At 47.5% G+C, this 26,890-nt stretch overlaps 1 protein-coding gene across 2 annotated transcripts; it reads right to left on the reverse strand.

Moving 5' to 3' along the window:
• Window positions 1-1,649: 1,649 nt before the first annotated feature.
• On the reverse strand, window positions 1,650-26,890 carry FECH (ferrochelatase). Of its 2 annotated transcripts, XM_077346883.1 has the most exons (11): window positions 26,694-26,885; window positions 24,183-24,300; window positions 21,946-22,065; window positions 20,200-20,348; window positions 15,939-16,073; window positions 13,856-13,962; window positions 12,729-12,827; window positions 10,875-10,982; window positions 9,327-9,491; window positions 7,514-7,573; window positions 1,650-5,413 (listed from the first exon to the last, which is right to left on the reverse strand). In XM_077346883.1, exons 1-11 carry the CDS (start codon window positions 26,755-26,757, stop codon window positions 5,279-5,281), a joined length of 1,260 nt encoding a protein of 419 aa, XP_077202998.1. In that variant the 5' UTR covers window positions 26,758-26,885; the 3' UTR covers window positions 1,650-5,278. The 2 variants fall into 2 exon arrangements, with proteins under 2 accessions (XP_077202998.1, XP_077202999.1); XM_077346884.1 differs by lacking the exon at window positions 9,327-9,491 and having other exon boundaries at window positions 26,694-26,890.

A 26,890-nucleotide genomic window follows, 5' to 3' on the forward strand; every position in this document is an offset into this window, starting at 1 on the left:
TTCTCTCCGCAACCACCCTAGCCCAAGGTCACCCAGTAAGCTGCCATGGTGGGTGGGGGACGCTAACATTGTCTAATTACTGAGTGACATGCCGCTTAGTCTTAACTTTGGAGCTGATCTTGAACCCCTTCTGTCTCTCTCTTCCCCCTCTGTCCTCTCACTTCTTCACATGGCCTTCCATGGAGATAAATGTCCCTGCACACCTCTCCTGTAGAGACAATGTCTTCATAGTTCCACACACATGGGAAAGCCAGCGTGGTATAATGGCTGAGGTGGCTTCTAATCTGGCAAGCTGGGTTTGATTCCCTGCTCCTCCACACGCAGCCAGCTGGGTGATCTTGGGCCAGTCACAGTCCTGATAGTGCTATTCTGAGCAGTCCTGCCAGAACTCTTTCAGCCTCACCGACCTCACAGGGAGCCTTTTGTGGGGAGAGGCATGGAAGGCAATTGACAGCTGCTTTGAGACTCCTTCAGGTTGTGAAAAGCGGGGTATAAAAATCAACCCCTCCCCCTCCCCCTCCCCAATCCTGGATAAGCTGGCCATCTGTGATAAGAAAAACCGTCCTTAGATTAGGTTCTCTCTTCTTTTGACTGCAACCTGAAGGTGAACTGGATCTACTTGAATAAATATGCTAAACTTAGGGGAGGTTTCTATACTGCATTCAGAGTCCTGCTGTACTTTAAAGACAAACAAAATTTATGGCGCATTGGAGATTTGGCGAGTCCTGTTTGCTGCCCCAAGTTTGGCATTCTTTAAGGTGCAACTGGACTGCCTTTTCTACAGCTACAGGCAAGATGAAAACAGCTCCATTCTCGATTGAACTGATACACTGAGAATTCAATCTCTCTCCAAAAACCTTCCACAATCACGTATTCAATTTCTAAACAGCACAATGAGGGAGCGCTCCCAGTTGCCCTTCTTCCTGGCACTCCTGCTACGAGAAAACGAGAAACTGCACCCAGGTGAGATGATTGGGGACTCTGGGGTGATCCTCTGAGCCAGTTTGGTGTAGTGCTTAGGAGTGTGGACTTCTAATCTGGCATGCCCGGTTCGATTCTGCGGTCCCCCACGTGCAGCCAGCTGGGTGACCTTGGGCGCACCACAGCAATAATAAAGCTGTCCTGACCGAGCAGTGATATCGGGGCTCTCTCAGCCTCACCCACCTCACAGGGTGTCTGTTGTGGGGAGAGGAAAGGGAAGGAGATTGTAAGCCGCTTTGAGCCTCCTTCGGGTATAGAAAAGTGGCATATAAAAACCAACTCTTCTTCTTTGCTTCCCAGAAAGGAGATGAGCCCAGAGGGGGCAGCCAGAGTTCTCCTGCTGAGTATTTCAGCCACTGGGAATGTGGAGAATGCCCCAATACCATGAGTCAGAAGTGGCATGACGGTGCAGAATCTGGTTGGGAAGCATAGCTATGCACACACTAACCAAGATCAACTCTGCTTAGCTTCCAAGATTGGATGAGATCGGGGTAGGCTGGGCAACTGTAGCTATCCCAAGGGACACATAATCTCCCAATATGAATCAGCGGGAAAATGGTGCTCCCTCCGTTCTGGATTGCAGTGGGGTGACTGCTACCCGTTTCTGTAAACTCTTGTTTAAAAAAGCACACCTGCAACTATAAACAAGCTGCCCAATTAATCAGGGATTCCTTTTTACACATTTAAAATGTTTATTAATTAATCCAAGTAATTAAGTTTATTGAACAATCGTTACAATCTGTATTCATATAGCACCTTCATTGTGCGTGCAAACCGCTTCCCGTACAAGCCATCATCTTCGGGAATGTTGACCAAGAATCGGGAAGGTCAGCTGGGGTTTTTACTTCTGGAAAGACGGAGATGAAGGCTACCCAGTTGAACCCGGGACTCTGTGGCTCATTCTCTCAGCTTCTAACCAGCACCAGTTTTCTAAGGTGCAAAAAACAAGAGTCCTGTAGGACAGGACTAGCCTAAAGGTCGGTTTAGGCTTGCTCACATCTTTTTTCAAATTTTCTAACCCTGTAGAGTATCCTCCCACAACTGGCTCAAGAATATACCTTACCCCCTTCTCCAAAAGTGGAACATTTGATTTTGCAGCGTTAAGGACAGGGGTAGTTAAACTGCGGACCTGCAGGACATGTGGAGAGCCGCAGTCTGACCACCCCTGGTTACGGAGGTATCACCTCCGTCGGTTCATCACAGAAGAGCCATGATAACCACCCCTCTCGTACGTTGACCGTGAGCTTTATAAATATGTTCTAGCAGATCATTTGGGGGATTTAATTGACAAGACAAATTTAATCTGGATCAATTTGCATCCAGAGAAGTCCCACAAAAACCACAGTGTCTCGACAGCTGGAGAGCACTAAGCAAAAAAAAAGTCTATAAAGCAGCTCTGGAGAAAAGATGGTCGCGTAGAAGGAAGCCCTTGGCAAAGAAGGGAAACTTGGGTACACGGAGGATGCTCCTTGCACGGAGACAAGGTTGTTGGGCAGAAGTGAAGGCAGTCACCGCTCTGAAGCCAGCCCGTGGGGCTCAATGGAGCCCACTCTTTGGAAAAACAAAATGACATTCTCAGTGCTCAGGGCTGTTTTCTGAGCTGCATTTACAGAGTTTCTGGAGAAGTTTCCACTGACAGATGAACTGGACATATTGCTGTTAGACATCAGGTTTGGTCAATGTTAACAGGCCGTCTAAAATCACTGGTAAAGGTCAACACTTGCCCATTTCCTTAGAGCCTATTCATGAAATATCCCTGTGAACTGGAATCATCAGCATCATCTGTGGGGGTGTACGCATACGCAATCGTAATGTTGAATGCGCATGCACAGTAATGGTTGTACATGCAGGCTGCTCCCGCACAGGGATGAGTTTCTGCATGGCTGTTGTCACTGGTCTGAGTACAGAGGCATCTTCAGTGGCAGAGAAGCATCCCCATGGCTTTTCCCATAACACATTTCTTACCTCAGCTTCCTCTGGTCCCCTTTCCCTTCTGCCATTGGAAGGCTTCTCTCAAAAATTGGTAACGGTACAATAATATTCCCATCATATACAGCTACTATCTACTAGACTCACATTTGTTGTTGATATTTTTTTAAAATTTCTACCTTCTTTCATTGTGCAGATATAAGAGGAAAGGTGTAAATCGCTCAGCAAAGACTTTGATAAATGAAAGCTGGTCATTCAGAAGAGCTACTGGATTGTGGCCACAGACAGGTATAGGGTTATTGTATTACAGCAATCTACCAGCTGCTGATGTTTTAAAAAGGCCTCAAAAGTTATCCAATGTGGGGAGGGGGACTGGGACAAAACCTTCAAAAACAAGCACAATCCCATCCACATGGTACGCAAAAAAGCAGTGGGATTGTGCTCCCTCGATTAAAGATTATGATCTTTCCTCGTCTCAAACCAGGTTTCAGAAGGACCCCAGCAAAGCAAGGGGTTAAGTGAACCATTAGAGGTTGATATTGTCTGGATGCCCCACTCACTCCTCCAGTTTGGATACCAAAGCCGATCAAAACCACCATCCGGAAGCCATGGAGGCATGGAAAAAGTGTATAAAAATGGATATAATCAACAAGGGACCTAGCCTTCAAATAACACTGGGCAGCGTGTAAAGCTGGGTGATGCGTGGGCATGCACAACACCCAGTCAACTTGAGCATTGTACACTTGGGCACTACATGTATTCCCTACCCAATGCACAAAATGTGTCTGATCAATCTGCACTATACAGAAGCACTTGCCAATTTCTGCACATCAACCAAGCTATGCGCAGCATCCTTGATCAACCACCAGCCCAATCTCTCTGCTGGCACTGATGCACGTTCTTCAGTGACTGACATCAACCTGCAATGTCTACCACTGAAGAATAGTTCATGTGAACGTAAACTAGTTCGCAGAAGGCCTTGTGAACTGGTGGGACCAGATCGGCCCTTTGGTGCCTGCTGGGAGGAAGTCACCAGTGGCCTGGAGTAAACTGAGCCAAGTGCCCCCAATTGGTGCCAGAAATGCCACAAATGACATCTTTCCACTCAGACCACAATAATGATGACAACAGGACCAGGCAGGAGCCTCACTACAGCAGCCCTGCAAAACCAATCTGCCCTTTGCAATCAAATTTAACACAGTTCCCACACGTATCAGATAATGCACTTAGCAATCTTTTGCAACTCGTTTTTGGCATTCTGCAAGTGAAAATCCAGCTGCAAGTGGTCCAGCAATCGGCAACAGCAGCCTCAGGCTCACAAGACCGGATGCACAAATGCTGCAAGGGTGAAACCTCCCTGAGAGGCTGGGAACCCCAAATTCCTCCAGAAGCTGTGAAGGCACATCAGTGTTTGGCAAAAAGACCACGAGCATCCCCACGGCCACTCAGTATGCTTACAGTCAGTGTCGCACCGAAATTCAAAGAGGTACTCACTTCCTTTCTTTTAAGAGAAAAAGAGAGGAGGGGGGTGAGAAATTTTTTCTTCATACACCCCTGAAATCTCTGCAATAAAAAGTACATAAATCCCAGTTTGGGTGTAATTCAGCTGTACACAGGGCTACAGGAGAATCGCTTCCATGTGAAAATAAACACAACGTAAAAACAAAACCAACTTAAAACAATGTACACAGGCCATTTAAAAAAAAAAAAGATGTCACTTGTTCATAAAAAAAAAAAACAGAAAAGGCAGTCAGATGATCAATGGATTTGCTACAGAGCTCCCCAAAAATAGGACCTCAAACAACAGTAGTATATCCTACCTGGAAGGCTTGGTGTAAATATAAGTGCACATTAAGCGCTCCCAGAGGTCTAGTCAGCTATGCTCAGACCCAGGTCTCTGGAGCGACTTTCTGGCCTGAACAGAACTGAGCCAGTGGAATGAGCCCTCCCACAAAACTAAAAGCCACCAGCTGCTTATCCCCCCTTTATCCCCAAATCGCATCAATTAAATCAACAGATCTAAAAAAAAACCCCAGTTTAAATGGCTGGGAAGACCAACCTGTACCATTTCAGCTCTTGGGAGCAATGCAGAGGCATGCTAAGAGTCCTTATCCCCGCTTATCCATTTTAGATGTTATCATGTTATCAGCACTCCACAAGATGAAACCTTTGGAAGTCACTTTCCCTCAACAGAAAACAAAATAAGTTTCGAGTCTTTCCCTCTTCCATCCTCGTGTAAACCATTCCTTGGGATCAAGGGCCGCTCCACAAAAAGACTTTGCGTGTGAAACGGCCCCAAAAGAGGAGCCGAGGAAGGAGAACGCGGGCAGAGCCTCAAAACTGAAGGCGTCCCCCTCCATCGGACACGTCACTGCTTTTGACGGGTAAAGAAAGATTTCGTCTCTCGGCAGACGGGATTCACGCAGAGCGGGCAGCTGAGGGTTAACTGCTTGGAGCAGATTTCATTCGACTGCAGATGGGAGCAAACCAAGTCTGCTAGTGCCTGAAAACGTTTTTGAAAAATTTAAATCGTTAACCAACATCATGCTTCCAAACTGATTATTATTTATTATTAAATTTTTATCCCGCTGCTCCCAGACAAGCTGGCTCGCGGCAGCTTACAATATTAAAACATAACCCCATATATACAAGCTAAAAAACAGATAAAACAGAAAACAAGCAGTAATCCAGAAATATGGCGGTCAAATAATCCTGAACCCCTATTCCGTTCCTATTCCCCTAAATCCGTCCCTTCTATTCCTGGCTGCATCCATCCGATGTAAGTCTGGGGGCGATGGTAGGCCCCCTCCTGGGGGTCAAAATTGTACAAACACGGGGGAGGAGCCAATCTTATGCTCCCAGCTTCAGCGATATGCCTGGCGGAAGAGCACCATCTTGCAGGTCCGGCGGAAAACTGACAATTTCGGCAGGGCCCTCAGTTCTCCCGGGAGCTCATTCCACCAGGCAGGGGCCAGGACTGATAAGCCAGAGCAAGAAATGGCAAGTGAGGCCTGGGGAAAAAAAATCTACTGACAAGGATTCTCGCCCCTTGTGTGGAACATCTACATAAGGGGCAAGAATCCGTGTCCCCTGCCCACCCAGCAGACAAACCACCCAGACTCCCCCCCCTTTCCCTCCTTCCCTTTGCCTCTGAAGACAGGCGGGCTGCAGTGCCTGAGCAGTGGGCCCCAGCACTACGCTACTCACCTCTACGTCCCGATCTCTGCAGAACTGAATTAAATTGTACTACCCCCCAATACCAACCCTTGTGGGACCCCACTGCTTCCTCCATTGTGAGAACTGTCCACTGATACCTGCTCTTTGCTTCCTGTCATTTAACCATTGTTTAATCCCTTAGAGCACCTAGAATCATAGAGTTGGAAGGGACCTCCTGGGTCATCTAGTCCAACCCCCTGCACTATGCAGGACACTCACAACCCATTCGCTCCTCCACTGTCACCTGCCACCCTCTTGAGCCTTCACAGAATCAGCCTCTCCGTCAGATGGCTACCCAGCCTCTGTTTAAGAATTTCCAAAGATGGAGAACCCACCACCTCCCGAGGAAGCCTGTTCCGCTGAGAACTGACTGTCAGGAACTTCTTCCGGATGTTAAGATCACCTGTCCTGTGATCTCATGATCCCTTTTGAAAGTCCAAGTATATAATATCTACTGGGTCACTGTTGTCTCCATGCTTACAGTGCTTAACAGCGGCGGCTTCTAATTTGGCAAGCCGGGTTTGATTCCCCGCTCCTCCACATGCTGCCAGCTGGGTGACCTTGGGCTCATCACAGTCCTGATAGTGCTGCTGAACAGTCCTGTCAGAGCTCTCTCAGCCCCACCTCCCTCACAGGGTGTCTGTTGCGGGGAGAGGAAGGGAAGGCGATCATAAGATGCTTTGAGACTCCGTTGGGCAGTAAAAAGCGGGGTATAAAAACCAACCCTTCTTTCTCCTCAAAGAGTTGGTGAGGCAAGACTTCTCTTTATAGAAGCCATGCTGATTTTCCCTCGGTAGGCTTTGTTCCCCCACATATTTAATAATTCTATCTTTGATTACAGTTTTAACTTATTTCCCTAGAACAGATGTTAGGCTGAATGGCCAGTAATATCCTGGGTCCCCTCTGGGTCCCTTTTTAAAAACTGGTGTGACATTTGCTCCTCTCCAGTCTCCTGGTACAGCTGCTGAATTTAGTGATTTCCTTCCTTCCTTCCTTCCTTCCTTCCTTCCTTCCTTCCTTCCTTCCTTCCTTCCTTCCTTCCTTCCTTCCTTCCTTCCTTCCTTCCTTCCTTCCTTCCTTCCTTCCTTCCTTCCTTCCTTCCTTCCTTCCTTCCTTCCTTCCTTCCTTCCTTCCTTCCTTCCTTCCTTCCTTCCTTCCTTAAGGGCCAACTGACACTCAAAAACAGAAGAACCCAAAAAGTGTTCCCCCACGGCCTGATCCGTTCCCATGAATTTCTGATGCAGATTCCTCCTTTTCTAAAGACAGACTTGGCCGACTATAAGCTGATGGGATAATTACTGAGATCGAGATGTAATTACATGTAATGCTTTGTGTGCAGCGCCTAACGACCTAAAGACCCCAGATGTGGATTGCTCAGCGTAATTACCTTAGCAAACAGAGGATTTCCATTGAGAGATTCTGCTCTTCGGATGTTTTCAACCCCACACTGGGAAAGGAGAACAAAAGGTTAAAGCACGGTACCACTCTTCTAGAACTGAAGTAGCAAGAAACCCACTTTCCCCACGTCCTGATCCCATGTACTATCCTTGTGAAGGGGCAATATGCGATGAAGAATGTCGGTCCTCTCTATGGAGACCTTACTCAATTGACAGAGGGCTGTACCACAGAGTAGCAACCTTTCCCCTTCTCTCAAGGTATTGGCAACAACTTGGATTTTTTTTTCATTCTAGTCAACATCTGCACCTACAATCCACTCTGGATATTTATGAACAGCCCCCTACGCAGCCTATCCTAAACACATCTGGGTGACCTTGGGCCTGTCATGCCCACGCAGCCTAATCTACCTCAAAGGGTTGTTGTGAGGATAAACAGGAGGAGAATGATGTCACTTTGGGTCCCTCTTTAGGAGACGGGCAGAGATACAAGCAGAGGTCCAGAAGGAAACATGCATCGGATTAAGCAGGGCTTGCTTCCCATTGCACAGGATGGACCTGCAGCTACAGACCTCCCGTCTTCACATCCTGGAGACAGAATTCCTACTGGGCAGGGACAACAAATGGCTTTGTGGTTAAGATTGAGCTGTGTTTCAGCAGCAGAGGCTCTGCTTGGCATGCAGAAGGCCCCAAGTTCAACCCCCGGCCTCTCCAATCAAAACAACCAGGTAAGCGGGTGATATGAAGGACCTCTTCCGGAGACCTTGGAGATCCATCACTGGTCAGAGAGATGATCCTGCTGGACCAACAGTCCTATGACAGCCTCACTCAGGAAGGAAGCATGGCTCAGTGGTAGTGCACCTACTTCTCTTACAAGCAGAGCCAAGCTCAATCCTGGTCTTCTCCACTGGAAAGGACCAGGTAGAACGTGACAAGAAAGACCTCAGCCTAAGACCCTGGAGAGGTCAGACGAGGAGTTGGTTTTTATACCCTACTTTTCATCCCCCAAAGGAGTCTCAAAGCGGCTTACATTCGCCTTCCCTTTCCTCTCCCCACAACAAACACCCTGTGAGGGAGGTGGGGCTGAGAGAGCTCCGAGAGAACTGCTTTGTGAGGGCAGCTCTAACAGGATTGTGAGTTGCCCTAGGTCACCCAGCTGGCTGCATGTGGAAGGGCAGGGAATCAAACCAGGCTCTCCAGATCAAAAGCCGCTTTCTTAATCGTACCACCATGCTGGCTCGGCATAGAGAAGACCAGCCTGCAGTGATCAATGGGGTAAGCCTAAGAGAGCCAGTTTGGTGTAGTGGTTAGGAGTGCGGACTTCTAATCTGCCATGCCAGGTTCGATTCTGCGCTCCCCCACATGCAACCAGCTGGGTGACCTTGGGCTGGCCACGGCACTGATAAAACTGTTCTGACCAAGCATTAATATCAGGGCTCTCTCAGCCTCACCCACTCCACAGGGTGTCTGTTGTGGAGGAAAGGGAAGGCAAATGTAAGCCGCTTTGAACCTCCTTCGGGTAGGGAAAAGCGGCATATAAGAACCAACTCTTCTTCTTCTAAGAGCAATTCAGGAACAATCGTCAAGGTGATAACTGTTACTGTTAAAAAGAACCTCCATACTGAGAATTAGCAAGCAATCACTGAAGAAGATTCAGAAAAACCGGTTTACTGAATACCTGGGACCCCGTTCTGATTGCTTAAGTTTTTCCAATGACATTTAGCCTTATCTTTTCCTTTATGTTCAATTTTGGCCTGCAGAGGTCAATGGCCTGACTCAACCCCAGGCAAGTCCGTGTCTCCTTACCTCCGTGGCCAGCTTCTGCGAGTACTCGATGTCCAGTTCATAGAGCGTTTCGATGTGGTCACTGGTAAACGCTATGGGAACCAACAAAATATTCCTCTTCCCCCTTTGGCAGAGGCCTTTGATGGTCTCATCCGTCTGAGGACCCAGCCAGGGCATAGGACCCACCTAGGACAAAAAAGCAAGACAGCAAACATGGGTGGGAGAAAGCGCTGTGGAGTCACAAGGGGTTTTCATGGCAAGAGATATCCAGAGGTGGCTTGCCATTGCCTTCCTCTGACCGTTTACGCACTGGGAACTTCACTGCCCCAGCTCCAGTCCAGGAGCACAAATTGGGGGCGGATGAGGTGCACCAGGCCAAATGTTCCCCTATGTGGGTTAAGGAAGAGGTGGGGCAGCCTGTCACAACTAAAACTCCAGCCTGCAGCCCGGCATGAAACCTCCAGTGCATAAACGGTCTCTGTGCAGCGAACCTGAACTTCTTTGGGAGTCTCCCATACAAGTACTAGCAAGCTCCTTCCCTGCTGAATTTGTGAGATCTGGTGAGATCCGGCTAGCCTGGGGCCATCCGGAGAGGGCTCACAGCCAGCATTAACCCCTCTTGATTCAATGCCATTTACAGGTGTGCAAGGGAAAGTGAAGGCTTTTAGATAGTAGACAGGAAAGACTGAAGAAGAAGAAGAGTTGGTTCTTATATGCCGCTTTTCCCTACCCGAAGGAGGCTCAAAGCAGCTTACAGTCGCCTTCCTATTCCTCTCCTAAAGGAAGAAGGTAAAGGGAACAGGCCCCCGCCCACCAGGCAGTTCTTCTGCACCAACCCTGCGGAAACTAACAGAGACAGTAAAACAAACAAATAAATCCTTATTTCTATAGCCCACCCTCCCTGAATGCTCAGGGTGGATATCAAGAAGAAGAATTGGTCCTTATATCCCACTTTTCTCTACCTGAGGGAGTCTCAAAGCGGCTTACAAACTAAGTTAGCACAGCGGGGATTTTAAGAAGAGTTTTATACCCCACTTTTCACTGCCCGAAGGTGTCTCAAAATGGATTACAATCGCCTTCCCTTCCTCTCCCCACAACAGACACTCTGTGAGGAAGGTACGCTGAGAGAACCCTGATATCACTGCTCGGTCAGAACAGCACGATCAGGGCTGTGACTAGGCCAAGGTCACCCAGCTGGCTGCCTATGCAGGAGCAGAGAATCAAACCCAACTTTCCAGATTAGAAGCTGCCGCTCTTAACCACTACACCACACTGGCTCCTTAGGAGTACAGTATAACCTTCTTCCTAAGGTGCCAAGTTTTCATATTCAGAGTTCTTCGGACACAAGCAAGCATCCCCCCGCCAACATCATAAAGTGGTATGGTCCTGAGAAAAGCTCTTCTGATTGTTTCATCACTTGAACCTTAGAATGGCGAGGCATCCTCTGAATTTCACGGCAACGAAGAGCACCCAGCACAAGTTTCATAACAGCAGCTGATAGGATCGAACAGCAATCAAACAGAACACTTCTGATCCGGGGAGCTGCAGAAACTCCCACCGCCTACGTACCTTGGACTGCCACACGAGCCTGTAAGGATTGGAATAGTTGACTTTCTCCATCACCCTCTGGACAGTAGCTCCCACCTCTTGGGGATAAGGATCGCCTCGATTAACTACCTGTGGCACAACAAGTCAAAAGTTCAGTCCTTAAAGAGATTCTTTTTAAAATTTAAGCATGCGCTGGAAACATTTCAAACTATATCACACACATAATACCACTCCCCTCCCACTACAGCACTTGACTGAGGAGGATTTCCCATACTTATCTGTATGCAGGAAGATTTGTGCAAGATGCACGGTGTTCCCAGGATTCATTGAAGTAATGTTCTACTTCTATTTATAAAGGAGGGCTACGTGATTAGAAGGAGAGTTGGTTTTTAAGCCCCACTTTTCACAACTTGAAGGAGTCTCAAAGTGGCTTACAATCCCCTTCCCTTCCTCTCTCCATAACAGACACCCATTGTGGTAGGTGGGGCTGAGAGAGCTCTGAGAGAAACCTCTGTGAGAACGGCGCTATCAGGACTGTGACCAGCCCAAGGTCTCCCATCTGACTGCATGTGGAGGAGTGAGGAATCAGACCTGGCTCACCAGATTAGAAGCCACTGCTCTTAACCATTACAAGCATGTAGACAACAGTGACCCAGTCACAGGTTTTAATGGTCAGAGTCAACTGATGGTTGTGGGTTTTCCAGGCTGTGTGGCCGTGGCCTAGTAGTGCGGTGCACATGTGCTGCAGTGATAGTTATACCACTTGTTTTGCTACTGCTGACCACAAGATGGCACCACATACCCAAGAACTGCAAAATCTTTGCTTTAGTGGAGGTGGGGGATTGGAAAGGTAAGAGAGAACCTCAAACTAATTTTCTGATTCTACCGTTCCTAATGGCAGACAAAGCACAACTAGTTTAAGGTGTGTTTTTTTTTAAGCTACTCAAAACTCCTCACAGAATCTGCTTCCAAAATGATTCCAAAGCCCTCGGAGAAGGGCAGCATATAAAGCGAAAAATAAATTTAAAATTTAAAAGCCACCCTGTCCCCGATCTTCTCAAGGACCCACAATTCTGTTCTGCAAGCATCTACAAGCAAAAATGAATGAACTGGGAGGGGCAGGTTCCAGTGAAGAAACAAATATGAAATAGTACAGATGCACTGGGATACCAATATGGCAATAATAAATCCAAATAGAGTTGTCTCTCTTCAGATATTTTAAAATTCTTGCTTCATGTAAGTTCCAACGCGTTTCGCCCGCTGGCTTTGTCAAGGGACAAATTATTAGTTCCAGACGTTCTGGAACGCCATTAGCTAGGAGTAGCTGCGGTTAATATGACCTTATACTCTGTCCAAGAGACAAGTATTTGCTTATATCAGGGGTAGTCAAACTGCGGCCCTCCAGATGTCCATGGACTACAATTCCCAGGACCCCCTGCCAGCATTCGCTGGCAGGGGCTCCTGGGAATTGTAGTCCATGGACATCTGGAGGGCCGCAGTTTGACTACCCCTGGCTTATATGAAGTTTGTCTGAAACACTAATAATTTGTCCCTTGATAAAGCCAGCAGGTGAAACGCGTTGGGACTTATATGAAGTAAGAATTAAAAAACATCTGAAACTGAAGAGAGACAAATCTATTTGGATTTATTATTGCCATATTGGTGTCCCAGTGCATCTGCAAGCATCTATGGCAGATATGAGAAACCCTGCTTTCGCTGGCAGGGGCTCCTGGGAATTGTAGTCCATGGACATCTGGAGGGCCACAGTTTGACTACCCCTGTTCTAGTCCATCCATCTCAACACAATAGAGATGCCAAGTTTCCCATCTTGAGGGAAAGAGCCAACCCCTTCCCAAATGGCTTTCTGCTACTCACAGACATGGGGAGGGAGTGAGCGGAGAAAAGGATGACGACGTCTTTCCTCTTATCGGGTGGAAACAAGTCCAGCTCCTTCTGGATGTGGTCTGCAAAACACTGAACACAAGTAACCAAAAGAAGTCAAAGTCAAGGGTGGCTCCTCCAATCAGGAGAACGATTGCTCAAGCAGAATCCACAACCTCAATACAAACTCCTTGGTTGATTGGCCATCTTACAATTGTCACATGGGCCCTTTAGGTGACATTTTAGTGTATTGTTATAGGGCCAAAGCTCACACTGATCTGTAGAAAACGTTTAATGTTAAGCTTTTAACTTAAATCTGAAAATATACATGTCAGGATGGCTCTTAGAATGGGTCAAATATAAATTGTTTTGTAGATGTATCTGTATTAAGGATAAGGAGAAGCTATGAAATCCTCCTGTAATTTTTTCTTTTTCTTTTTCGTACATCTTTAAGGCAAAGCCCTACTTTCTTTTCCCTTCATTAGGGTATTGATACAGGGCCAAAACTCATACTGTTCTACAAGAAATGTTTAATGTTAAGCATCTAACTTAAACCTAGAAATATCTGTCAGGACAGCTCTTAGATTGTATCAAGCAGTTAACGTGAGGTCTACGATCTCTCAAGTAGGTTGATTATTAACAACTTCTCTTTTGTATATCTAAATAGGCCTTTTTAAAAAATGTAGTGGAAATGTGGATGGCTCTTAGACTCAGTTTCGGGCAAAAGTTTATATCACTGTGTAGTTAATGTGAAGTCGTACATTTTCAAATGATGATTTGATTTTATTTACTGTTCTTTGTATTAATAACTCATATTGCATCCTATATTTCTATCTTTATGAAAATAAAAAAAACTTGTATATAAAAAAAATACTTGGTGGCATTGAAGAGCTGAGAGGAAAGAGCAGGTTGCTACTTGGGGTTGGGAGCAGGGTTTGAACATGCTTCCTACCTAAATCAAGCTCAAGTTCATTGGACAATGAAAGCTGATTGAGCAAGCTTCTTTCAGCGGGTCACACGGTTTCCGTTCCACCCTTCTACAGACCTGGCTTGAGTTTGGCCCAGAAGGTAGTTTTTCAAACCTTCCCCCAGCTTCGCCCTCCACCACACAAATGCCGTACCTGAATCAGAAGGGGATGCGTCGGCCACCGGTCGATGGTGCTCCACTTCATCTTTGGCTCTGTCCCTTTTGTGTTATAGTAGCGATAGATGGCGTTCAGGCTGCTCCCTGGACCGCGAAACAAACCACGGATGTTTACAGGAGGAATGACCTTCGGGGCTTCATCATTATCATCATTACTTAGCCTCAATGATCTGCCTAGTACTGTGGTTCTCAACCTGGGGGTCTGGAGCACTTTGGGGGTTGAATGATCTTTTCACAGGGGTTGCAGCAGGGCAAGCAGCTTGGCCGGGGAGGGGGGGGGTGCCATCTACACAACAGCCTTGCGGGGTAGATCGAGATAGAGCGTTCGTCTGTCTAGAGCAGCGGAAAAGAACGAGATCGGCACGGTGGGACAAGAGGCAGAACTGAACTGAGAAACCCCAGGAAGAAAGCAATTTATATACAATCGTGAACAGTGGCTCTTCATGCCATTGGTCAGTTTCGGTTTAATTTCTGTGAATTAACACTTGCATAATTTTATGGTTGGGGGTCACCACAACGTGAGGAACTGTGATAAAGGGTCGCGGCATTAGGAAAGTTGAGAACCACTGGCCTAGTAGAACAGCGCCGTTTTGTGGGCACTCTGGAATTCTGGCAGTTTACCTAACAGTGGAAATCCTTAGCTATATCCCATGACCACAGACCTGATTCTTCTGACAACCAAATCTCTGCTTGGAAGCCTCACTGGGTGCCTCTGCTGGAGGGGAGACGGACCCTGCTGTAGCAGGGAAATATTCAATTCCTGGCCACTTCAGCCAACAGCACAGGATGACCCCCCAAGATGAACTAGTTTAAACGCTACTGTAAGGTACATTCCAAAAAGAGCCTCTTGTGGCGCAGAGTGGCAAGGCAGCAGACATGCAGTCTGAAAGCTCTGCCCATGAGGCTGGGAGTTCAATCCCAGCAGCCGGCTCAAGGTTGACTCAGCCTTCCATCCTTCTGAGGTCGGTAAAATGAGTACCCAGCTTGCTGGGGGGTAAACGGTAATGACTGGGGAAGGCACTGGCAAACCACCCCGTATTGAGTCTGCCATGAAAACGCTAGAGGGCGTCACCCCAAGGGTCAGACAAGACCTGGTACTTGCACAGGAGATACCTTTACCTTTACGGTACATTCCACTTTCCCAAATCCTGCTCTGTGCCTCTACCTTTAAAGGTCAGGTGGGTGGTGACCACAGGCAGTGCATTTCCCAGGAGGGCACCTTGCCTCTGGAATGCCCCCCTCTTTGAGGCTGAACTTGCACATACCTTCCTGATGTAGTTTCTGCACGTAACCTACCAAAATCCTAAAAAGAGCTCCACCCACCCTAGGCGACTCTGCAGGAGTCCAGGAATTCAACAGGGCCACCCTCCGCCTACAGCACTTCCACAGGCTGAGCCGGCACACCAAAGATCTGCTGCCCCTGAAGATTCTGTGAGACATGCTACAAAGCACAAATTGCTGCGTTGCGTGGACTGCAGCACAGCGGATACCAGACCCTGAAACTCTTCGCCGTTGTACAGGGATGCTATTCTGCCTCGCCAGCCTGGCTGGGACGTGATCGCCTCCTGCCCTGCCAACCAAAGCAGATCTGCAAGCATAAATCTACCGCTCCAACTTCAAGTGTCCCAATGTAGCCTTAGGAGAGAGTGTGTCCGGTGGCTGTTAAGAGTCAGGCCAAAACTGAAGTTGCAGCCTCTCCCTGAAACTACCTCCTGGCTTCAGGATTCAGAGACTGTCTCTGGACATGTAGGTGATTTTCAGTCACCATGGCTAGCAGACCTACCTTCCATGAATCTATCTAATCCCCTTTTAAAGCTGTCTGTGCCTGCGGCCGTCACTACAGCTTCTGGCCTCAAATTCCGTATCTTAGTCACTCACTGTGTAAAGAAGCATTTTGTCCATCCTGAACCTTCTGAATCTCAGAAGATCTTCTTACACGCAATTATTGCACATATTCGAGGCCTCAGCAGCAATGCTTCAAGAGTACTTCCAAAGCGGCTGCAGACCAAGAGGAGCTCTGATGGCTGGACGCAAGACAATTCCTCCAGGTGCAAACTCACCTGTGGTCGAGCAGCTGAACTGCGGATACTGCGTGAAAGCGACAGCCCTTTCGATGCCCTCTTCCTCCATCAGCTCAATGGCTTCTTCTGTCAGAGGATGGACGTAACGGAAGCCGATATAGTACTTATGGGGAGCTTGAATGAGAAAAGCATCAGGTGACCTTGTTGCCTGGTTACCAGGGAAGCAAACTCTTCTGTTCTTGAGCTTTTACTAAGTTCGGTACACTCAACAGGCCTGGCTCCAAGTTTTTGTGGACCTAGGAAAGGGTTGGCCAAACTGTAGCTTTCCAAATGTCCATGGACAAGAATTACCATGAGCCCATGCAAGTAATTGGAGCCCATGGACATCTGGAGGGCTAGTTTGGCCAACCCTTCCCTAGGTGAACAGCATACTGCTCTTCCTCATTTCGTCATCTTTGGCTCCCCCCTTCTCTAAGCACACCCTTTCCTTTTTACTTTCCCCCTTCAGCTCTGCCCTTTTGAATTGGTTGAAAGGAAAGCAATGAAGATGATCGATTGGTGAGGAAGATAGGTTTGAAAAATATATCTTATATGGAGAGGTGAAAAGGAAACAGAGTGTTTAAGCTGCTAAATTCAAGATCCGTGCTATCTTCGGAGATTTATCGTTCTTGTTTATGAGCAAAGCCCCAGACAGCCAGAATTTCAACATCTTGGGCTACAGCTCTTTCTTGCTCCTTTAAGCAACAGTATGGTCAGCCTAGGATTCGGGCAAACCAGGTTTGCACCCCCACTCATACCCATGGAGGTTTGCTGGGTGACCCTGGGCCAGTCACACTCTCAACCTAACCTACCTCACAGGGTTGTTGTTGTGAGGCTAAAATGGAGGTGAGAAGAATAAGGAAAGCTGCTTTGGGTCCCCCCAGTGGGGTGAAAAGCAAGAAATAAATAGATAAAAACATGCTGTTCCAGGTGGAGTCAGCTCACAGGTGTCTTTTAACTGGTCCACATTTTAGTTTTATGTACAGGTACACCCGTACTCCTCGACTTTGAATTATATGGGGAAAAAATGTCCTGCCAGTAGTTACAAAGCAAGTGTGCAGAGAAGCTGACAGACAGGCCATGACGAAGTATGAAGCAGAAAAGTAGTTTTTAATTCATATTCATATCAGTACATAAATCCAAAACGTGGACCATTTAAAAGACATGTAATTGCCAAAATATAGCTGGCAAATTCAGTAATTATGAAGGCAACAAGCCCCCTCTACAGGGGAGGTGTTTTGCTTGTGCATGTGTGCGCGCGCACACACATGCCTGAGTGTGTGAGGGTGGGAATTTAAAACTTTAAAATACTGGGGCGACTTATTTTTATTTTCTCTTTTAGATCTTTACCACCCCCATCCCACCTAACGGCGGACTCAGGGGGGCTTGCAAGGAAGCAGTTATGATTTTATGTGGTCTGGGCCGAGTGTATATGAGGGACCGCCTATCGCCCTATGCCCCCCGCAGGGCCTTACGCTCTGCGGGGGCTAATCTATTGGTCATTCCCGGTCCCAAGGAAGCTCACCTGGCCTCGACCAGGGCCAGGGATTTCTCGGTCCTGGCCCCAACCTGGTGGAATGAGCTCCCGGAAGAGCTGCGGGAATTGTCATCATTCCGCAGGGCCTGCAAGACAGAGCTCTTCCGCCAGGGTTTCGGTTGAGGCCGGGCAGCAAGAAGATCTAGCCCCCCTCACAAATGTGACGGTTGCGTCTATCATCTGCCCCCTCCCTTTCCCTTCTTAGTGGGTGTGGAATTGGGTTGGTTATACTGAATTTTGCCGCCATTCTTGTCTTAACTTTTGTATTAATTGTATTATGTTTTATTGTGCTTTTATTGTTTTAGGGGATTGGTTTTTATGCGACCCGCCTCGAGCCTCCGGGGGGAGGCGGGATATAAATTTAATAATAATAATAATAATAATAATAATAATAATAATAATAATAATATGTGACATGGCATTTATCAAATGATGAGGACTGTGCATGCAGGTGAAATCGAACAGCTTATACAGGTGACTGTTTTCAGCTGGGCCACTGGGAGGCAGCCTTTAGCTTCCGATGCAGACATGCGAGCCCACCCCAATATAAGGGAGAAGAGGAGAAGGTAGCCTGATAGAGGGGAAGAAAAGGGGAAATGGCTGGCTCTCAGAAGAGGCACCAGGAAAATGTGGGCAGCAGCAAATGCTGCACAGCAAACAGAATAGGGAGGGGAGAAGAGCCCAGAGATATCTTCGGAAGGGACACGATACATCCAGCACCGAAATTCAGTGGGTTGGACTGAAGAGGGCCCGGCATCCATGTGACAGGCCACTCTGAATCCCAAAGCAGAAAAATTGGAAGGCAAATGCAAATTCTTTGGATATTTATAAACTACTTTTCTCCCCAAATTTCATAAAGCAGGTTATAATATTATTGCCCACAACCAGCAGCCTGAGAGGCAGGACGAGTGTGTGCTACAAGCTCAAGGTCACCCAGGAATTTTCCACGAAACAGTCGTAATTCAAACCTGGGTCTCCCAGATCCGGTCTTGCATTGTACCACAATAATTGTTTATAAAGAAAGCATACTCAAAAGGATCTGCGAATACGATCAACTTCCAGAGCTCACCTAGAGCTCTGCCGTGAACCTTGCTGGGGAAGTTCACATCACACTCTCTCTGCATAACCTACTTTACAGGGTGGTTGTGAGGCTACAATATAGGAGAAGACTCATAAGCGGCAGATAAAGTACAAATGGGTACAGAGATCAAGGCAGGATCCAGCTAACTTTTTACATTATTATCTACAATCACAGGAAATCACTAGACGTGTTCATGCCTCCCACTGAAATAAATTCCATCAGTTCTTTGGCTTACTCCTCTTTACCCATTCCGCACACGTTGGATAATGCAGATTCAATGCACTTTAGAAGTACACTTTCCTGTTTCACACAGGAAAATCCAGCTGCAAAAGCACACTAAAAGCGCATTATCCAACAGGTGCACCATCATCGGTCACTAATTCAACTTCACAGGAGAGCCACTGTGGTGTAGTGATTAAGAGTTCTGGACTAGTCTCTGGAAGACCCAGGTTCTAATCCTCCCCTTGTGCCATAGAAGGTCACCCGGTGAAACACTCTCTCAGTCAAACTCTCTCAGCTTAAGCTGCCCTGTGGGAAAGAGAGGAAGATGCTAAAAGCTGCTCTGAGACCCCACTGGGCAGACAGGCAGGGTGCAAATAAACAAACATGAAACCACCCCTCTGTGTGCCAAGGCAGCCAAAACGCACAAACTCTGCCACGTAATTATTTCTCACGAGATGCACGCCACAATGGGAGCTGGAGGCAGCATGCAAACGATGTCCAAATAGATAACACAAGACGTGACTTTTCCTTGGGAAACCAGATTGTGAAGGAAGAGGGAGTGACGACGCCTGCCTGGAACAGATTAACATCCCCTGAACCATTAGCTTGATGCGCCTGAGAACCCAGCCCTGGGTGTTGTGTTTCTTTTTAAAGCTACCAACTTATGTGCCACGGTGAGGGGCGAGGGGTGACCATCCTGCAGCTCTGAAGTCCTCAACCACGACAGGCTTCGCTCCAAAGCAAGAATACTTATCTACACCTTTTTAAGCCCCTCCCTCACAGGGTGTCTGTTGTGGGGAGAGGAAAGGAAAGGGGATTGTAAGCCATTCTGAGACTCCTTCGGGTAGGGAAAAGTGGCATATATAGGAACCAACTCTTCTCCTTCTTCTTCTTCAGGAATATGAGGCCTCTCTCAGCCTCACCTCCCTCACAGGGCGTCTGTTGTGGGGAGAGGAAAGGGAAGGCAACCGTAAGCCACTTTCTCCGATAGAGATGAGGGGCATATAAGAACCAACTCTTCTTCTTCAGGAATATGAGGCCTCTCTCAGCCTCACCTTCCTCACAGGGTGTCTGTTGTGGGGAGAGGAAAGGGAAGGCAAATGTAAGCTGCTTTGAGTCTCCTTCGGATAGAGAAAAGCGGCATATAAGAAGCAACTCTTCTTCTTCTTCAGTAATCTCAGGGCTCTCTCAGCCTCACCCACCTCACAGGGTGTCTGTTGTGGGGAGAGGAAAGGAAGGCGAATGTAAGCTGCTTTGAGACTCCTTTGAGTAGGGAAAAGTGGCATATATAAGAACCAACTCTTCTCCTTCTTCTTCTTCAGTAATATCAGGGCTCTCTCAGTCTCACCTACCTTACCGGGTGTCTGTTGTGGGGAGAGGAAAGGGAAGGCGACTAAAGGAATGGGGCCTAAAATAAATACCAGAGTGAGGAGCCATTTCATCCAGTAGCTTCACCATGGCCTCTCCTTGTGCCGCTGTCCATTTCTTGATGGGCGACCCTCCTCCAATCTGACTGTATTGCTCCTGGATTTTTGGAGTGCGCCGCTTCGCGATGAAAGGCGCGAGCTTGCTGAAAGCACAGAGATCAGTCTGCTAGTGCCAGGACTGTAGATCATTGTCTTAGAAACACGGCCCCCTTTAAATTGGGCCCTCAGATGCTACCCAAGCATGGGCCCAGAGAAAAGGCAGCAGGCTCAGCAATGTACGCTCTGCAGCCAAGGACTCCAGTTGAACACACAAGCAAGTTCCTCTTGGCAACCAGCATCATGTTTATCACCCCGCCTGCCCAAACACTGGGGGACTCTCACCACAATACAGGGTTAGATGGGCAGAAGAGGGCATAGAGATTTTTACCAATTACCCCTCCTGGTGCCGACCTCCCCCTGCTTCCTTATGGGTTAGCTGGAGTCCCCCAGGAGTAGCATGGTGGGGACCAGCGGGCGCTGAAAGTGGTAGAGGCAAGAGTCTTTGTTGTTGTTCTTGCTGACAGGTATCTTTTCCGTAAACAGAGATTTACTGGAGGAGCCAAGCCATGGATTGGTATGTAGCAGAAGACAAGAGATGTTACATTTTTAAAGTGCAATCTTTTAATAAATGTATAGTTAAGCAAGATTATGACTTCACACTTCCTTGAATGTCAACTCATTGAAATCATAGTTAGAAGATGTTTGGAAGTCCTACCAGTCACCCCTGGGAGAAGGAAGGAGTCATAACTTGAAGGTAAAAAGTACATGATTTCAGTGTATGAATTTCCAGGCTCAAACTCCGTTTAAATAAACCAGCTGGTGAAGCATCATCAAGTACTGTCATTAGAATAACGTCATTGAGATGGTCAGACAACTAGGAAAAAAGTCACTGATCTTTGTTGTTATATTTGACCACAGCTGCAAGATCACTCTGTGCTCAAAACAGAAAAGTTTCGGAAACCTCAAGAGAGCCAACATGGTATAGTGGCTAAGAGTGGCGGCCCCCTTGATTGAGTGGGTTTAAGTTCCCATTCCTCCACATGCAGCCAGCTGGATGATCTTTGGCCAGTTTCAGTTCTCTCAGAGCAGTTCAGTCAGAGCTCCCTCCGCCCCATATACCTAAGAGGGTGTCTGTCGTGGACAGACGAAGGGAAGACTCTTGTAAGATGCTTCGTGACACCTTCGGGTAGAGAAAAGCCAGATATAAAACCCAGCTCTTCTTCTGCTGGGATCCCAACAGAGATTTACAGTACATGCTCTTGGTATACTGCTGAGTGCATAAGCTTCCAATACAAGCAGTAGGTGTGAACAACCTTCTCCACCATTCAAGACTGCAGATGGACAACTGTTGGAAAGTTAGGTCCCTCATACACACAGACACATAGAAGGAAGTATCAGAGTCAAGGAAAAGGTAAATTAATTTTGTACACAGCTGAATTGAATCACACAATTGCTGCCCAAGTTTTACTGAGACTAAGAACACTTGCATCATATAATTCTGCAGTTTTTGCAAACTGAGTCTTACTTGGCTTCAAGAGATATAGTTTCAAGACAGGAAAGGCTAACAGATAAGTAAAGGGATTCCCAGGCAAAGACAGAAGCTACATTTTTCGTATTCTCAGAAATCCGAAACCAGTGCTTTTCTGCCTGTGCCAATTTGACGTGCTTGCTTAAAGAATTTCCCCCGACAAGACGTCTTACTTTTGGACTGGAAGCGTCATTAGGTCTCTGTCCAGAAAGAGCCGAAGGAGGAAATCATGGACTTCTCCCAGAGTCTCTGGCCCTCCCATGTTCAACATCAAGATCCCTGTTTTTGGTTTCCTACAAAAACAGAAATGACAAAAAAACTTGTAAAACATACAATGGCTCCATATAACAACTTACTCCCAGTTGGCAAGAAGTCCTTCACCTGATTTGTTGTATGTATTCACCCCCGGAATTAATTTAGGGGAAACATATCACAATAGAATCAGGGAGGCAAACTGGGAACTACCCCCTTTCCCTCCTATAATCTCTGGTTTAGCTCAGCCTAGAATGTCATGCATGGAAAATGTGTTCCTGTAGGGATGGCACAGAGATATTTTATATATTTCTTAGAACATTACTAGATTAGATTAAAATATTAGATTAGATAGATTTTTAGACCGCCCCTCTCTGAAAACAGTCACAAAGTGGCTAACGTCATTTAAAACCACATACAAAGATACTTACAATTATTTTTAAAACCATTTACAGTTTACATTGAAAAAATCTAATAAGGACGTTCTACCACTACCACCCAAAGAACCTGGAGCCGAAATATGTCAAAATTGGATCGTATTCCCCAGGATTCAGATGGAGGGAGGGGTGAAGGTAAGCGGGGCCCATTTCGGTGATAGTAAGTGCTAGAATTGGCCTCAACAGTATACCTGACGGAAGAGCACCATTTTGCAGGCTCTTCAGAAATTTGACCGATTGAAAAGGGCTGGGAGGTAGCTCATTCCACCAGATCTCATGAAAGATGTCTGAGAATGCTAATCTTTGAGACGTTCTCTCACTACAGCTACTACATTTTAACAGCATGGGACACATGAATGGAAAGGTTTCATCCCCTTTCCTTCTCTTTTCAGGCATTCTGCTCCCAGAAGTCTCCTGCTTTTCAGAGGTCTCAAGAGGTTCCTGAAGGCTCTTTTGTCCTTGTGGCTGAAAGAAGGTAATTGAGGAACATCCTCCTTTGACAAGCACAGCAAAAGAGGATGTGTTGCCAAAGCGGGTTTAAGGTCTACCATTGTCATAAGCCTACCTGTGGGAAATGTGGGTATCCAGCAATATGCTAGAGAATGTATAATTGGGGTGTTAAGACCAAAGGGCACAAAATTATCAGGACTGGATAAATGAGACATCTTAGTCTAAAATGAGGAATGAGCTATAGTACACCGCAGGTTAACATCTCCTGACTGGACTACTTTGAACTACTTGGAGTAGAACTACTTGGAGTAGCATTTAAAAACAACACTAATTTCCCCCACATCACAGCTCCAGATCCCATAAAATGGCACAGCCTGTCCAGGGGTTGATCAAGCAAACCTAGATCGGATCAATGCCTGGGTGGGAGGCCTTCTTGGGCCTCTCTGTATATCACCTGGCATTCCATGAAAGAAAAGCAGGACAGAAATTCAAGATGGGGAACAGTGTTTGTCTGTTGCATTAGAAAAGAGCAGGAGTCCTGCAGCAGCTAAAAGACTCACAAAATTTGTGGCAGGTGAGGAGCTTTCTGATGAAGTGAGCTGAGTCTCACAGAAGCTCACCTCCTGGCACAAATTTTGTAGGACAGAAATTAAAAAGAAAGAAAATAAGTTCTCACTGCCTGAGGGGCGGAGCTATTGCTCTTTGATATGTCAGCTCCTTAAATCAGGGGTCATCAGGACCCTCAGGAGAAGGTGGTATATAAATATAAAAATAAATAAATAAAACCAACACTTGTTTTGACCCTGTGAGCCTTTTTGAAATTCTGACCCAGAGTGCAAGCTGTAAGCATAAAATGTGAGCATAAAATGGCAAAGTCAACAACAAAATGGCCACCATGGGAGGCAAAATCAAGTGCACATACAGGGGAAGCCCAAGTAGAAGAGACCCCAAAAGTAATTTTTTTAAAAGAATCAAGGGGAAAAAGGAGTGAAAGAGAGACTGAAACTTCAACTGCAGTAGCAGCTGCCATTAAAACAACATTACTTCAATCTGCACAGCAAATCTAATCTCTAGTTAGAAGCCTGGCTGGGTGGGTGCCATGTTGGGAAGCCCTGCCCAAGATAAGAGCAATTCCATCCCAAAGTAGCCCTGTCCTAAGGGAGGTGTAGGTTTATCCTCTCTCTCCAAGGTACTCCTGCATAAGCAATACATACACACATGATCTTTCACCAAGTACTACGGAGATGACCAGACATGGAGAAGTCCCCTACCTTTTTCCGGGTTGAACTTGCGGCTTGGGTTTTTTTACCTCGACAGGTGCTGTCGCTGTCATCTGACATCTCCACTGTAGCTGGATTCTCGTTGGATTGTAGCAGTTGTTCTTTGCAACTGAGCAAGCCAAAGGAGGAAAAACAGTCATTTATTTCTTGTGTAACATCCTGCGTTTTCCGTACAAGATGGGGGCGAAAGCAGAGCACTTATTGATGACTGTTCATACCTGCAGGTTTAAATCATGCCTGACATTTATAGATTTAGACAATCTAATATATGCTCAAAATTTATTTATTTAGAAAATGCAGAGCTGCTCAAAGCAGTATACAGCTAAAACAACACTCAAAAGCCATTCAGAACAAGCTAAGCTAAGGTATAAAAACAAAGAAAGAACAGTTGAAAATTATAATTATTCATTTACTTCATTTAGCAAAGAGAAGCTGTTTTTTGGTATGCTGTTTTTTTACTACCTGAAGGCGTTCAAAATGACTTATAATCACCTGCCCTTTCTGTCCCCTCAACAGATGCCCTGTGAGGCAGTTGGGACTGAGAGAGCTCGGAGAGAACAGTGACTAGCCCAGGGTCACCCAAACGGGCTGCATGTGGAAGAGGAGTGGGAATCAAACTCATTTCTCTGTTCCTGACCACTATACCAACATTGTTTTAATGACAGCAATAAAACATACCAAAAAGCCATTCAAAGCAAGCCAGGGTATACAACAGTCTAAAATTATAATTATTTTTTATTGACTTCATTTATATCCCACTTTTCTCCCCAAGGAGAGTCAAAGGGGCTTTCGTCGTCGTCCCTCCCCTCTTCCACTTTACCCTCCCAACAAGTCTGTGCGGAAGATCAGGCTGAGATCGTTTCCATTTCCATGGCAGAATGGGGATTCGAACCCAGGTCTCCCAGATGCTAGTCTGACACTTTAAGCACAACACCATTCATCAAACAGTCCGCAGTCTTGAAGCAGTCTGTTCAAAACCTGCGTAAAAAAATGGTGTTGGCCCAGCACTCAAAGTAAACTATTATAAGGGTCAGGACAGCCTCCAGAAAACACACAAGTTAGTTTTCACACTGGAGGACGTGACCCTGCACTGGGAAACACCTATGGCCAATGGGACAGGTAAGGATGCCCCTTTCCAGGTGGCACCTGGGGATCCCCCAGTTTTACAGCCTCTCTCTAGGCCAGGGAGATTAGCTCCTATGGAGAAAAAGGCTGCTTTAGGGAGTGGATTTCAAAGAATTATACTCTGCTTAGATCTCTCCCAGCTCCATCCCCCAAAATCTCCAGCTATTTCCCAACCCAGAGCTAGCAACTCTAAGCACAGGTGGCTTTAAAGAGACAGCAGACAGGTGTATGGAGCCATAGGAAAAACACAGGGCGGTCTCAGATAACTCAAACCAAGAAGAAAAGACCTATCCTTATCGCACTAAACAACAATGTTTTTTAAACAAAAACTCAAGAAAGGACATGGCGTAAAAACATTCTTTATTGTTGTGTAATGCTATAAGGATAGGTCTTTTCTTCCTGGTTAGATTTACAGAGCAGGCTACTAGCCACGGGGCCTCAAAAGAGCCTCCACATTCATTAGCAGTCAACCTCGGGGTGGCAGTGCCAGGAGGCAATGCTGGGGCAAAGCCATTGGCCCGATGTGTGAAGCTGGATGTTGGCCTCGGAGGAACATTGGCTTCACCCAGCGGGGTCTCCTGATGAAACCAGCCAGCCACCCGCCCTTGCAAGGCTGCACTACCCGGCCAGCCCCCTGCTCTGCCGGGCCACGGTGCACCAGATCCTACGGCTCCCCGCCGACACAGGACCCTGGCAGGAGCCATGAAGATCTCACCAGGCCAAGAGGGCACACCCCTGTGCCAGCCATGCGCCTGGCCCGCGCATCCTAGTCGGGTGGGATCGGCATGACATGAAAAGGGACACCCAGAGGTCATCTGTCCGTCCTCTCCCCCAGAGGGGGGCCGCTCCTGCAAGCTGCCCGGGCAAAAGGGAGGGTCCTTCCTGCCCCCCATGCGCCCAGGTGGGCGTGGCGGAGAGGCGCAGGGAGTCTTGCAACAACGCGGACATTTCCCCCCCCCCAGCCCAACATTGCACAGTTAGTAGCAACCCCTTCCTCCCTACTACGCCTCTTCCCGAGAGGGACTCGTGGAAAGCGACCTGTTGGGAAAGCAACGCCGAACAGACCTTACGTAAGAGGAGCCGTTGCATAAAGCCCCTTTCGGCGCTCCTACAAGCGCACCCACCCACCCACCCAGCGAAGGTCAACAGCCCCCCGGCAAGTCTCCCGCTTTGGAAAAGAGGCGGGGGCGCAAGAAGAGAGCCAGCAAATGCAATTGGGAAAAGGGGCGGGGGGGGATTCAAATAGCTCCCGGGCAGCTCCCGGATCCAAAACCTTAAAGCCGCCACCGCACCCCCGCCCCTTCCCAGACCCTAATCTGCAACAGCGGCGAGAGCGAACCCAAATCCGGCCTCGCCACGGGGTCCCTCTGCACTTACGCGGGTGCAGCGCCCGGCTTGCCGTGCGGAAGGCAGCAGCCATGTTGGCGGGGGCTAAACGCATTCCCTTGGTCCGCGGCGCCGGCCTGCCTCCGCCCTCCCCGCGCCCGCCGCGCCCGCCGCGCCGTCTGGCATCCTCCCCGCGCCCGTGGCCCGGACCGATAAGGCGGAGGGGGCGGGACGGAGCTGCGGCCGCG

Source organism: Paroedura picta, chromosome 7, assembly GCF_049243985.1.
Source record: "Paroedura picta isolate Pp20150507F chromosome 7, Ppicta_v3.0, whole genome shotgun sequence".
In the NCBI taxonomy this organism is placed as follows: domain Eukaryota; kingdom Metazoa; phylum Chordata; class Lepidosauria; order Squamata; family Gekkonidae; genus Paroedura; species Paroedura picta.

What these genes read in the sequence shown, in the direction of transcription:
- FECH (XM_077346883.1), bottom strand. Translation starts at nt 26,757, where the DNA reads ATGCGTTTAGCCCCCGCCAACATGGCTGCTGCCTTCCGCACGGCAAGC. An exon ending in CTCACTCCCTCCCCATGTCT is followed by an intron (nt 10,983 to 12,728) that starts GTGAGTAGCAGA and finishes GTTGTGCCACAG; the next exon opens with GTAGTTAATCGAGGCGATCC. An exon ending in GAAATCCTCTGTTTGCTAAG is followed by an intron (nt 5,414 to 7,513) that starts GTAATTACGCTG and finishes AAACGTTTTCAG; the next exon opens with GCACTAGCAGACTTGGTTTG.